The 13,848-nt window shown below is 40.3% G+C and overlaps 1 protein-coding gene across 1 annotated transcript in view; it reads left to right on the top strand.

The window, feature by feature from the left end:
* Positions 1-13,848, top strand: part of MYO3A (myosin IIIA) — a 1,274,985-nt gene that overhangs the window by 427,612 nt on the left and 833,525 nt on the right. The window contains exons 11-12 of the mRNA XM_069211361.1: positions 13,097-13,201; positions 13,300-13,383. Coding sequence (XP_069067462.1) covers positions 13,097-13,201; positions 13,300-13,383 — 189 coding nt within the window. The remainder of the gene's footprint in view (positions 1-13,096; positions 13,202-13,299; positions 13,384-13,848) is intronic.

Genomic DNA, 13,848 nt, shown 5'->3' with positions numbered 1-13,848 from the left:
AATAAGATATACAAATTAAAACTAATTTATTTACCACATAAAACTAATATTACAATTGAGCAAAAAAGTTATAAAAATGAACAAAATACACAGTGAAAAAGAAATGTATTCATTATTTATTAGCATTTTAATAATGCATAGCCTACCGATAAACTGTGTAGCAGAGCCTCATGTATAGGGAAATACAAACTAAAATTATTATAATCCCACAAAGGGATCCATTTCAGCAAAGAAAGCACAAACAGTAAGGGAATGCACTGGAAATATACAAAATATTATTCTAATGTATGTTAAAGAAGGGCGACTACAAAAATCAAACTCTTGAAAATGTTGGAGAGAATAATTATCCCCTCAACATTACAGAAACTGAAGTAAGAAATGTACTGCAATGCTTCAGGGAAGCTTGTATCAGCTCACAAAAGCCTTCTGGCACAATTTAAAAAAGTATAATCCACAATGTTCTAGACTAGGCCACCTCCCTTCAATTCCCATGCAGGAATACTCATAGTCAGAATTAGAAAAACAACCAGAGAAACACTTGATGCTCCAATAAGACTTGAGAATATTAATATTACCAAAAACATAACATTTATATAAAAATTGTATAAATTCGAGAAAAATAGTTATATAGACTACTGACAATAACCTACTAAAACTTACCCAGTTTAACAAGTGGATGATAGGTGGCACGTTGAAATTGTGCCCTCCTCCAATCACTAAATCTGGACAATCAATGGATGATACCAACACACCAACACCACCTGTTAGACCTCACAGATTTAGGGTGGTCTTCCCCCCAAATATGTTGCCTGCCTGCCTTCAATTTTGATGATTTTCATTTTGTTGGCCTTAGCACTCTGTGCATTTTACCACTGCTAACAAGTGCTTGTGCTTGCTTCCCTAAAACATGATTTAATTGGCACATACTCAAGTAGTATTATACTTGTAAATCCCTTCTAGAGTGGTATAACATAGACCAAGGTCCTGTCAATTAAATGCTTAGGTAGCACCTTAAAATATTGAAATTGCCTGCCATTGAAGCCCGAATGCAGAGTCACACTGCCATGTTGACTTCATATTCAAAACATCTTGCCAACACTTAAACTCCCCTTTATATACCTATAAGTCACCCCTAAGGTAGGCCCTAGGTAGCACAACTGACTGATGAACCCCCTGTAAAAAGTCTAAAGCCAGGGCAGGAAGGGCAGAGCTCTAAGCACTTCGCAGCCCCTCTTTAAAATCTCCCCAACTTCAAAGGCACCACTGTGTTTAAGAACTGGGCTTCTGATCCTACCACAACAGTACACTTCTTGGCCTGTGGTTACTCTGCCAGAAAAAAGGACTGATGTGCTACTACAAGGACTGCCACTCTGCTGGACTGCTGCTCTGGAAGAGCAGTGTTCTTGCTGTGCAGTGACGTTTTGCTTGCTGTCCTCGTTGCTTGGGTGAGGAGGACTGGACCCACATCACATAAATCCAGAGTGACTCGAAGAGTTTGCTGGCTTGCCTTCTGGTTGAAGTCTCAGGGACATAAAAGACTTCCAACTCACCTGCTATAGCACCTGCACTCTTCCATCTGTGAGTATGCCTGCCAAGTGGTGCCAGTCCAGTCCTGGACCCTTGAAAGTGGGTTTGAAGTGCTGCTACAGCAGAATTTATGCATCACTGTCGACTCAAGGACTCAAAACCAGTGCATCTTCTCCACTACTGACCCCTCGCGGCCTTTGAGGGGATCAACTCGGACACATCGCCGATTGTGCTGTGCATCACCTCCATTCTTGTTGGGTCACCACCTTTGAGTGGTTCAGAATTAAGGCATTGCTATTCTTTGTGAACCAACAACAACGCATCACCTCACCTGCACCCACATCTTGTTTTTGAAGATGACACAACTAAGGTACTTTGCAGAGGGCCAAGACTGGGGTACCTGTGCTCCATCACTGTGTGCCTGAACTAACCAGGAGTAGTATCTTTTTATTTGGTGTTTTCACTGTTTTACTGTTTGAAGTGTTGCACAAATATTTTTTTCTCATTGCCTCTCAATTCAAGCCTGACTGCTCTGTGCATAGCTACCAGAGGGTGAGCACAGGTTAATTTAGTTTGTGTCTTACCCTGACTAGGACTGTGGTTCCCACTTGGACAGGGTGCATCACTTGGCCAACCAGAAACCCCATTTCTAAACCACCTCTATGCACTATTTCTAAATAGACAAATTGCAGCCTACCAAGAACTATTAAATAACATACAAACCATTATTTTATGTGTAATCCAGATAAAATAATTAGTAATGTTGAGGAAGCAAAGATTTCACCATTTATAAAATACCCACATACAATGAAAGTATCTGGAGAGTTCTACCAAAGCTTTACGTGCAGAATATTCCACTAATGCTGAATTTGAACTTTAGGAAAAAGCCACCATGCACTATAGCAATTTATAGAAATTTTCATAAAGGGTCAGAGCTAACAAGAACTAAGAATGAAACAAACACAAACCAGCTAAAATGTAAAGACTCCGAATGCACTAAAGAAATGCATAACTTGTTACAAACCAAAGCTCAGTAATGAATTTCCTGTAATGCCCATCTCAGGCTCCAGGGGCTGCACCTGTACCTGAAATTGTGGGGCCAAAGGGGAGAGTCCTGGACCATCACCAATACCAATTCCGATACCAATGGATTCTTGCATTGAGAGCTGTGTTGAAACAGACGGGCCAGTCAATCCCTGCAGATAAAAATCCTGGGTTGCTATTGCCAGTGCACCCCTGGGTTGAAATGGTCAGGACGAACATCCACCTCAAAAAGTGACCCCTCTTTTGATAGTATCTATACGTTGAAACAAGCAGGTTAGGGTCTCGTACTAGGACCTTTCGCATGGCTTATTTTCTCTGAAATTCCTGAGTGTTTCTGGTTTTGAGACTCAGGCAAGGGTGTAGGCTTTGACTTCCTAGGAGAGGCTCTAAATGGATTGAGCTTCATAAATTCAGCTATCCCAGGCGGCTCCTCCCTCCCCACACAGTCAAAAATGGGAAATTGGTTTAAGCTACCCAATGTTCAAGTCCCTACAGCAGTGGCAAGAAACACCAACTGCCCTCAAGCAGGGAGTGAGGGCATAGAGGGCCCCAATGATCTGGTAGAGAACCAGTAAACGTCCTTTAGCAGCCAAACACCAAAGCAGCTAGATATTATAGAATCTGGGGCTGAATCTGAGGCAGAGATGGCTGTCATTTATAAAGAGGGGCCCGTTTCGGAGTCATTGGAGCACTACCCATCCCTCTCGGTTGCTGCCGGTGTCGATGATGCTGATCCAGTCTTCAACCTCTCCCTCAAATGATTTCTCTACTAACAACTGGTTTGCAATGCATTTTTATTTTTTTGGGGCGGAAATTTGGGACCTCAAAACCTCATGGATATTTTACTATTACATCTCTACAGGAACAGATGACCAAGATAGACGATAAGTTAACCCTTTTTGCGGATTGACTTGGCAGGTGGAGCAAAGAGTTTCGGATTTAGAGGATAATATAAATAAGAGACAGAAATCTGCAGATGACATGGGAAAGGAGCCTTCCTCTCTCAGAATGAAGTTGGATGATGTTGAGAATCACTCAAGATTAAGATTTGTTGGTTTTCTGGAGAGCAAAGAGACCCAAGAGAGAAGTTTAACTGCTCGAGTTGAGACTTTGATTAAAAAGCATGTACTCACTGACTCCCCCCATGGACCTGTCTGCCATCCAGATGCATCTGCTTCTTTTTTATGCACCTCTGAATCTAAAGCAACCACAAAATATACTAATAAACCTTTCTGATTTTAGAATCAAGGAACAGATCTTATCAAAAGCAATTCAATGGAAGGACTTCTTGCTCGAGGATAGTGTTAAGCTTCAGATTTTTTCAGATATGTTTGCGGCAGCAGTTTGTCATAGGAGATAATTGAAGGATGTGATTGATTTGTTTAAAGCGGCAGGGCTAAAAGCTGCCCTATATCAGCAGTCTAAACTAAAAGTCTTATTTCATTGTTGCTTTTTGGGTATTCTCCTTTGGTACAGAGGCAAATAATATTTTTAAAACCGATTCAAAATGGAGGAGATCTGAGGGGTTACTGATTTATCTTGACCTATGTCAATAATGCTATAATACAAGTTTTTGTTTTTTCAAACATTTTTTATTTTATAATTAGGTTATACAAACACTTAGTATCACTACACCCCACATCGATTCTTCTGTGTCACCTCACCCTTATTCCTCTTGTAGTATCCAGTTTGGATCAGAGTTCTGCCCTTTATACAACAGCCACCCCGTCGCCTTCTCCCTTTTGTTACTGTCTCATTTTTCTGGAGAGTATGCTGGTCTCATGAGCCGGCAGGCCCCATTTACCCTATATTTTCTCCAACCTTTGCTGACATCCCCTCCCTTTGTAGATCTCTCTTTCCAACATTTTACACATTCAAATGCCCACCTCTTAAATCTGTGGGGGTGACCCAAATTCCCATTTTTAGGCAATACCTTGCTTGGCTACCAAATATTCCATGTTAACCAAGATCTTCTGATACTGTGTCAGATCCGAGGGACCCCATATAGCCAGTAGTGCAAGCTTGGGCTCTAAATTCAGGGGCATCCCTGTGGCCTTCTCTTGTGACTCGCCCACCACCTCCCAAAATGATCACAATTGTAGGCAACTCCACAGTGTATGCAGTAGCATACCCTCCAACTCACAGACTTGTATGCACAGTGCATTTTATGCCATCCCTACTTTATGCAGAAATACCCTTGTATAGTAGGTCCTGTGTACTATTTTGAGTTGAACCAATTGGTAGCTTGTTTTACTAACAACATCGAGAGGGAATCTGAGTGCCATCTTCCAGTCCTCCTCGTCTATCTCTCCTAAGTCCTGTTTCCATCTGCCTTGCAGCCACATGAGGGGTCCCTGTGTATTTCTCATTAATGTGCTCTAGTCAGTTAGATTAGTTTCTCACCATTTTAATTGTCTAAATGTCTTTCAGTTACTATCTCCATCACTGGCCTGTAGGATCTAGCTTTCCTCTGTATAGAGCATGGAGATAACATCTGTCACTCATTCCCTGCCTGTCTATGTGGAACACCAGGTCATCTTGGTCTGTATGTGCCCAGTCATTGACCACGCTGACCTGTGCTACTTCATAATATTTCTGTATGTTCGGAAGAAGTATGCCTTCATCATACTTAGGTCATTGGAGGACCCTCATCACAATCCAAGGAGGACCTCCAGCCCATAGTACTGTTCAAACCAATGCTTCTACCCTAGCAACCAGAGCATCAGGGACTCTTTGTGGGCAGTTATGGAGAGTATATAAAGCAGAGGCTGCATAATGATCTTCATCATTGCTCCTCTATGAATGATATTAGCTCCAGTGCATGCCAATACTGCACATTCCTCTACAGTCTTTTGACCATGGATGACAGGTTTGCCTCACAGTGAGAAGCTGCGACTGTGTAATCCAAATCCACAAGTATTTGAATTAATGGGATTCTACCCAAAATGGTAATGTCAGCGTCCCTGTGGCCTCCCATCCCCCATGGGGTACACAGGGAACTTCCCCCATTTCATTGCAAAATCCCATTATTTACCAAAGATTCAAAAGATGGCTCCTCGCCATCCCCAGATCTGAGCATCTATGTGCACTCATGCCCCTAGTGCTTCTATCACCAGTGCAGGCAGCATCGATGACAGTGAGCATCCCTGTCTGGAACTCGTTTCCACTCAGAAGCCCCTCAAAACACAGCTATTAAGCCTCACCCTAGGTCTGCAGCTTTATGCACCTTACATAATTAAGACCAAACCCCATCTTTACCAGGATCCCAAACAGGTAGGTCCACTCCACCAATTCAAAACCCTATCTGTGTCTATTGACACTATGATTTTTGGGTCATGCAGTTTCTCTTCCATGGCTAAGTTGTTGTGGAGCCACCATAAGTTCAGTTTGATCGATGTGCCTGTCATAAACCCGTTCTGATCTGGGTGTACCAGATCTGTTATCACCGAACTCAGTATTACTGCCAACACCTTTGCTAGGATTTTGGTATTGGCATTCAATTAAGATATCAGTCTATATGAGTTGCAGCTGTCTGTAGGTTTCCCGGCTTTGGGGGTTTATTCCTATAAAATGGTTCTATGTATCCTACAAAAGCCTCTTCTATCTGCTTCCTTGCTCTCACCTATTCCGCAAACACTACGGTAAGCTCTCTCAAGTTTTCCTGCTCCCAATCCATGCCAGCAGCCTGCTTGCCAGCCTTAACCCCTGCTTCATAAATGCACTCCTGTCTAGGGAGAAATGTTGTGTTAACCTCATTCTGGGCTACCATTTGAAACTCTTCCCGCTTCAGCCCTACTTCTCTCATCAGTTGGGGGGTGGGGGAGAAAATGCATTGACAGTCCAGATGTGCCAACTCACTCGCCAATATGTTCAGCCTACTAAGCGCTCCCCAAGGCAGGGGTAAAACACCCTGGAATTGTCTCACTTATGTAATTGGATCATTGTTTCACCAGTTCGTCCTTCAGAATGGGAGACCCCTAACCCATTCACACTTGTAAACTGGGAGTTATTCAGGACAAGACTGTACTAAGTAAATCCAGGGATAACACCAATCTTGATTAGAAATATAGCACGTTGTGCATGAAGTTAATATGAATTTATTCAGTGCAGATAGGTCTTCAAAATTAGTACACAAACTCCCAGTAAAAGACTGACAACACGTGTTTCACCCCCTCCTGGCTTGGAAGCGTAGGGTTTTTTCAAGGCTGACTATACATAGCATGTTAAAGCATGGTAGACACAAAAGTACCATAATAAAAAATAATTCAAATGTGCCTGGCATCAAGAAAGGAAGAAATGAGTAAAATAAATAATTCAAATCAGATCCAGTATGATATGGGGAGGATCTAACAGGGAGAAAAGAAAGAAAAATCCAACACAGAATTTAAACGGTTCATTGTTAAGCAGCATATCAATGTGCTCAGGAAACAGTATGCACAATTACCGCATAAGTTCAAAACAGGATATAGCGCGTACCCACAGCATCTAGGTTAACCATATAGTTCAAAGTATTTTGTTGAGCATTTTATAGTGCAATGGCACCCATCAACATTTGCCAATAAAGACACATCCATTCATATTCCGTAGTCATTGTTCAATACCAATAAGGCACCCATTTTCACAAAAGAAAGGCCCAAAGCAACCATAATCCAGATATTCACATATCAATTTGTTCTGTGATTAAAACTAATACCACACACAATCATGTAAAGAAATCTATTAATAAGTAAAGAGGGCAACATCCCATCATACATACGATTCAATGTGAAGCCCTACAACATGAAATGAATGATAGTGTATATTGTCCAATCAAAAGGTGGCAAGCAGGCAAGGCATAATGAAAACAGAAAATCACTTGTGAATAAATTAAGATCCTATATATTGTCTTAGGAGATAAGGAAGGAAAAAAAGGGAAAAAAGAAAAGCACAGTCGAAGGAGGGCGGTAAAAAGATGTAGGAACATGAAGGTTTAGAACACCAAATAATGCTGGGCCTGTAATTCAGCTGTGAAGTATAACAATGTCAGTGAAGACTCGTATGATTTGTGAATGTAGGAGACCTCACTATCACTATCAAGTAGGTTGTAAATACAGAATTAGGCTCACTGTGGTAGAGAGGGTGAGCCCATCAGACCTTGATAAGTAAACTTACAAGGGGACGCGAATAGGTCGATGAATCTTTTGACTCGCAATTAAGATGTTCCCATCATAACTCCAGTACATGCAGATCAATAATCCAAAATCAATCACTAACATCAATAATCCATGATAATCATGACATTAATAATCAATGGAGTCAGTAACTGTCACACACCATGACCTTTCAGTCATGAATAACCACTCCTTTAGTAACAGTTAAAATATTTATTTCCCTATATTAACAATGCTAATGTCACGTAAAATAATCTCAAAATCAAATGATACACATACAGAAACAACACTGGCTGTCCAAATCTGCAAAAGAAACTCAATCTAATTAAAGCTTGAACTACTACACATTCTAAGGTTACAGTACAAAATAATAACAACAATTGCACAAATGATATTGCATACATTTAGATTCAGCAAGGAAAAGCATCAAACGTTATTCCCTATTAGCAGACTTTCATTAGTGAGCATCCTTAACTTATACCAGATTAGCATCAGCATGTTGGGCTTCATGCAAAACAATTTAGCAAACACAAATTTGGAAAACATCTAGCTATATCTCTATCAAAACAGTGCGGTTGGTACCCGGAAAGAAAAAAGCAACCATACATTGCAAGTCACATTTAGAATTCATATACCTCTCCTCAATTTGGATTGGCAAGCTAAGATAGTCTTTGTCAGTAGGACATCGGTTTAGTCAGCAAGGCATCAGGATTCAGCATCAAAGTTCAGAAAATGCAAAGTCTTTAAGCAATAAAGTTAAGCACGTCTCTTGTCAAGCCGCTCAAGAAAGTAACGACCTTTCGGCCAGCAAGAAATTGAGCAAATGGGCTAAATGGCTGCTTCTTCTCAGTGCAGTCCCTTTAAGTTAATTTCCCTAAAACTATTTCCCAAGTCCCTATTGTTCAAGGAATTGCATGTTCACACTTTGTCCAATAAAACTAAAATTTCAAATCTATGAATTCGACCACTACTCTGTTCACATGTCGCTGATAGGCTTCTCTTGTAATGTTCTGATCGTTCGGCTTGTCAGATAACAATATTGTTGCAGCTTATACTCCAGTCAATTTCTCCATTGGTCTCTTCCTGAGAAAGTCAGTCTCACACACTTTACACTCATATTGTTACATTTAGCAAGACCAGCATCTTCTAGCAATCGGTTCTCATGAGAAAGACTTTTAGCTACCAGCACATTTAAACAGTACAATGGAAAATCACAGTTTAATTTTCTAAGACAGCCATTTCATTAAACTTTAAAAAATACAGCTTGACATGAGGCGGGGCAACTAGGGCAAGTCCTCTGCTAAGTTAAGGCCCACAATTAAAAAAGCTAATACATGATGCATAACTCTTAATATGACACATTACTACATTAATCTAACATATACTCAACATTTCATGTTAATAAACCATTAATAGCTATACTTCGTGAACATTGGCGGCCACTCATCGTGATCACATTTTCAAATGCGTGCGTTAATTTTCTATGTTATTACATTTTCTACACAAATCCGTTACTCATAGTACATGAACTCTCATTAAAAAATGTCTATTAAAACACCTGCGCTAGCAAGAGTCGCAAAGGCTTACCATCGTGTATGATGCACCATTCGATTGCAATGTTAGGTTTAAGAGGGCACATATACAAGCCCAAGAAGTGCTATGTAGAAAGCAAACAGGTCATAATCACAGGAGATCCACAAAGTGAAAACATCACACGAATCAGGTGCTGTATACTATGAAAGGCATACCATATATTGTGACTATGTAGAGATGCGGTCTAAAACAAGACTCAGATTCCCTAGTCTGATACAAGTGCAGATTGACTAGTCCTGTAAGGAAAGTTAAATGGGAGAGAGAATTGCCTTCCTAACACCACAGTGCAACAATGCGGGGGAAGAGAATGAAAGGGAAATCGAAAACTAACTGCGGCCACAGCTTGTGGATCGAAGAGTTACCTCAAATGGTCCTGAAGTAACTGCGGTAGAACAGAAACAAACAGGTGTTCTGAGTGTTTTGAAGGAGATGAGCATAATGACATAGGGGGGAATGGGGCTGTCTATGGTGGAATACTAGGCTAAAACCACCCACCATCAGAAAAAGAGAAAAGGTACTCATAGGTACAGAGGCACTGGCCATTTATAGACGACCTGAGTAAGCCCCAGCACAATAAAGCTATGGGTGCCATATTTGGATGTGCAATGAACAAAGATTATCAGTACACAACAGCAAATCGTGGAAGAAAATATATCCATTTGTCCGTGTCATATGAGGTATACTTACTGGGGGTAGAAACCAGAGTGAGATGGCAATATGCCACTACCAGCCATTTACAGATGGCCAGAGTAAGTCCCTGCAAAGTAAAACTATGGGTTCTATATTTGAATGTGCGATGAAGAGAGGTTATCAGTATGCAGAAACAAATCGGTGAAAAGATGATATCCATTTTCCCCTGATGTATAAGGTATACTCACTAGGGGAGGAAGGCAATTATATAGGGTGCGTACTCCAGTTATCAACTGATTCAAAATGGCCAAAGAAATTAGCACTATTCATATAACAATGAAAAAGACAAAATATGTAGAGAGAAAGAGAGTAATAAAGAAGGTATTCCAGACTAACCCAAGAGCTTGATATCCAAAGAACACCTTAATTAAACAAATTGTCTGTTTGGAAAATGTTGAGATGGTCCCATGTAGGTGTTACCTAACATGGAATACAATGACATGAATAGGTTGAAGAATCTCTCTGCGATTCAAGAGTTCAAGAAGAGGTCTAATATAATTTACATGATATAGATTTATTTGACTACTCACTCGCACCACAATCCCCTCGAAGGTATGGAGCACATGAGTCGAATGAGTTGTGGTTGAGATGTACGAGTTCCAGGTATTTGAGGATGCGTGTTGTGTTCTGTTCTGTTAAGTCTTTTGGTAAAGGGAACTATCAGCTGCAAGAGTATGTTGGTTCTGTCTTGGATTATTAAGCAACTGAGGGCCCCAAAATGTGAGTCTCATTCCTCCTAATGATACTAATGTGACTTTCTGTCTCAGACAAAGTGGAACTTCTTTGGGAGATTATTTCTCAATCAGCCAATCAATTTTTTCAGGTATTACCCGTAAAACATGATGAGGAAGAAAATATTAAAATAGAGGTTACACATAGGTATACAGAGTATCAAAAAAAAGCTCAAATTACCTATATGGCGCTTGTTAGCCATGCACATAAAAGTTAGTGAGATGAAGCCACCACCATTTTGGCTAATAGAAGAACCTTCAAATACTCCAAGGCTGGTGTCAAATATTGTATGCCTGTACCTCTTAGATGAAGCAACAGCCGTTTACGCCTTGCAGCAGTATATGATGAAAAAAATGTACCAAGAAAAGCCATCTGGTCTTCAGCAAGGTTAACACAGCTTGGACCAGGTGCTCCCGAGTTCAATACTTCATTACAGCAAACGGGATCAAAAAGACCAGCTCCACCATAAGTAAAAGCATGTGCCTTCACGCTTTTAACATGATTTGTCAGATCAGCTGTATCACACTGTTCCACCAGTGTGTTCTGGCTTCTATTCAAGCTGTCAATTACAGTGCTCTGGGCAGGGATAAAACTCCTATAATGTAAAAGTATTATACCGATTTGGAGGTGCAGCTTTAGCCCATGGATTTAGGAGTGTCACTTGTAAGTGGGGAATGATCATCTTACTACAGTTTTTGTTACATTTATGGGTTTGCTGTTGTTGACACCTCCCTTCTACTAGAGATAGCCTTTCACTGTAATCTGCATATCCCCAGCACAGTATGATCATATTACTGTAATTAAATTGAGCAGCAAAAATATTGTGGTACGTTAATCATTGCAGCATCCCACAGATCGCAGCACTCTGAATGAGAACAATGGCTGGTGTCATGTGAAGGCACACATGTGCAAACGATGTTGTCCATGTTGTAACTCTTGTGCAAAAGGTATTATTGCTATTATAAAAGTGCACTGCATTATCACATTGTAAACATTTACATGGTATGACTCATTATTAATATCATCATGCAATATGATACTAGACTAGTCATTGAAAACCTGGGGCAGCATTACAGGAAGCGCCTACCCCACAATGGGTTTTTCTTTTTTACTGAAAGAGGTGCAGATGTTTGTTCAGACTCTTCTTCATTATCGTTCGCGTGAATGCATAGTTTGCACCTGTACCATGTGAATGTGTTGCTGTATCATTTGTCTTCCTTGAGATGAGAAAATGCTTTTGCCCTGGTGCCTTTGTTACATTACAGATGTGGCTAGAAGACAAATCGGCTCTCATGTAGGCATGACAGAAGTTTTTGTGGGGTCTCAGTCAAAAACATCATGTTAGGCCACACATATGACACGCACTTATTTCTATGTTAAACACATTTCCTCAGGGGAAGAGAAAAATATAGCTTCATTATTTGTGCCACCTAGTAGTTTTAGCTGTGCTAGTCGCTATAAATAACGAGGAAAGGCGTGCTTTAGAAACAGATTTTTCAGCAGGAGCACAATGACAAAGCTGGTGCCTAGGGTATAATCCCCCTCTGACTCCTCTACTGACAGCACCAGTCAGCCTTTCAGTGCTGGGATGTCCCCAGAGCAAGTGCCTGTGTGCGCCTGTAGTTGGAACACCACAATTTTTAATAAGATGCATGTTTGTTCTCCTCAACTGGCGATGATATGGGTCAGACACCAAATTAATGTACTATGTTGCTCTAGAATGTAAAATTTACTTCGTACCATTTTCAGATGTCGGTTTCTGCCCAAGGCTCTGTTTAATTGAATGATCTTGGTATGCTTTACATTTATCTTCACATATTTTGGTTATCCAGTCATTTATCTGTGATGTTCTTAGAAGCTGAACTTTGCCCATCCACCACCTATGCAAAATCTCCTTGATGCAAAGTAAGGCAAAACAGCACATAGCCTAACCTTTGCTGTACTTTGGATTACTATCAAACTCAAATCATGATTTGTGTTGGATAGTAAATCCCACCTCAACAATTTGCAGCAAGTTTGCATTAAAAACTGATGCAAATCTGGTGCAAATCGTTAGTAAATCTGGACCTGTATTTAAAATATATTTGTGTTATCCTCACTTGGTGTACACGCTCTTGTGAATCAATCATCTGACCCTTCAAATAATGTACAGTGGGTCATTGCTTCACAAGTAAATTGGCTCTATGAATACCAATGCATACAAACAACTGACAAAATGTTTTTATATTGGTCTGCAGTTTGTTTTTCTGAATGGTTGGGCTTGACTTTCTATCGCCATAAGTAGTTATAAAGATCACTGGAATCATTTATTTTGTGGTCGAAAAAACATATACATTTTGCGTTTTGTTTGCTCTCCACAGTATTCACAACTATACACTGGAGCAAAGAGGACCGCCAATCCCCCCCACATCTTTGCAGTGGCTGACGTAGCCCACCAGTCAATGGTGACATATAGATCAGATCAGGTAATGATTTCTGCATTCTTTAAAATGTGATCAAATGTGACATGCATATTGGGATAAAAATGTGTGAAGTAAAAAGTGAGCTCCTCCTTCCTCCTTAGTGCATTGTCATTTCTGGGGAAAGCGGTGCTGGAAAAACCGAGAGCGCACATCTTCTGGTGCAACATCTAACGATCCTTGGAAAGGTAGGTGACTTATTTTCAAATAGGTTACTATGAATGTTTTTTAAATGGCTCTGACTCGCGGTTTATCATAGAGGGGTTAAAGGTTCAGTTTATTAGATTTATGAAGTGGTGTTTCAATAGTTCTTACCATGTACTCATGTATTAAATAGGGTTTGTTAGGTAAAGGTTTGAGAAAAGCTGGGGCTGGAGGTGGGTTCATAGGTGGAGCCATTTGGGACGTGACTACATAGTAATCTTTTGACTACTACACAAGGTGTGAATGTTTATAGTTCCAGTGACCAAACTATCCGAGTAAATTGCAATTCAGAGAAGTCAGTTGTGATAGTTGTAGCATGTATATTTTTTTTTAACACATTTATTGTTTAATATTTACATAGTAAACAATGCAAATCCCTATACAAGCTTCTAAAGTTCTGAACTATTGCAAACATTGTTTCTCAGATAACGTGTCATGATACTTTGACC

This window comes from Pleurodeles waltl, chromosome 10 (assembly GCF_031143425.1).
Source record: "Pleurodeles waltl isolate 20211129_DDA chromosome 10, aPleWal1.hap1.20221129, whole genome shotgun sequence".
Taxonomy (NCBI): domain Eukaryota; kingdom Metazoa; phylum Chordata; class Amphibia; order Caudata; family Salamandridae; genus Pleurodeles; species Pleurodeles waltl.
The sequence above is the reverse complement of the archived record's forward strand: the minus strand, read 5'-3'. Positions and strand labels throughout refer to the sequence as shown.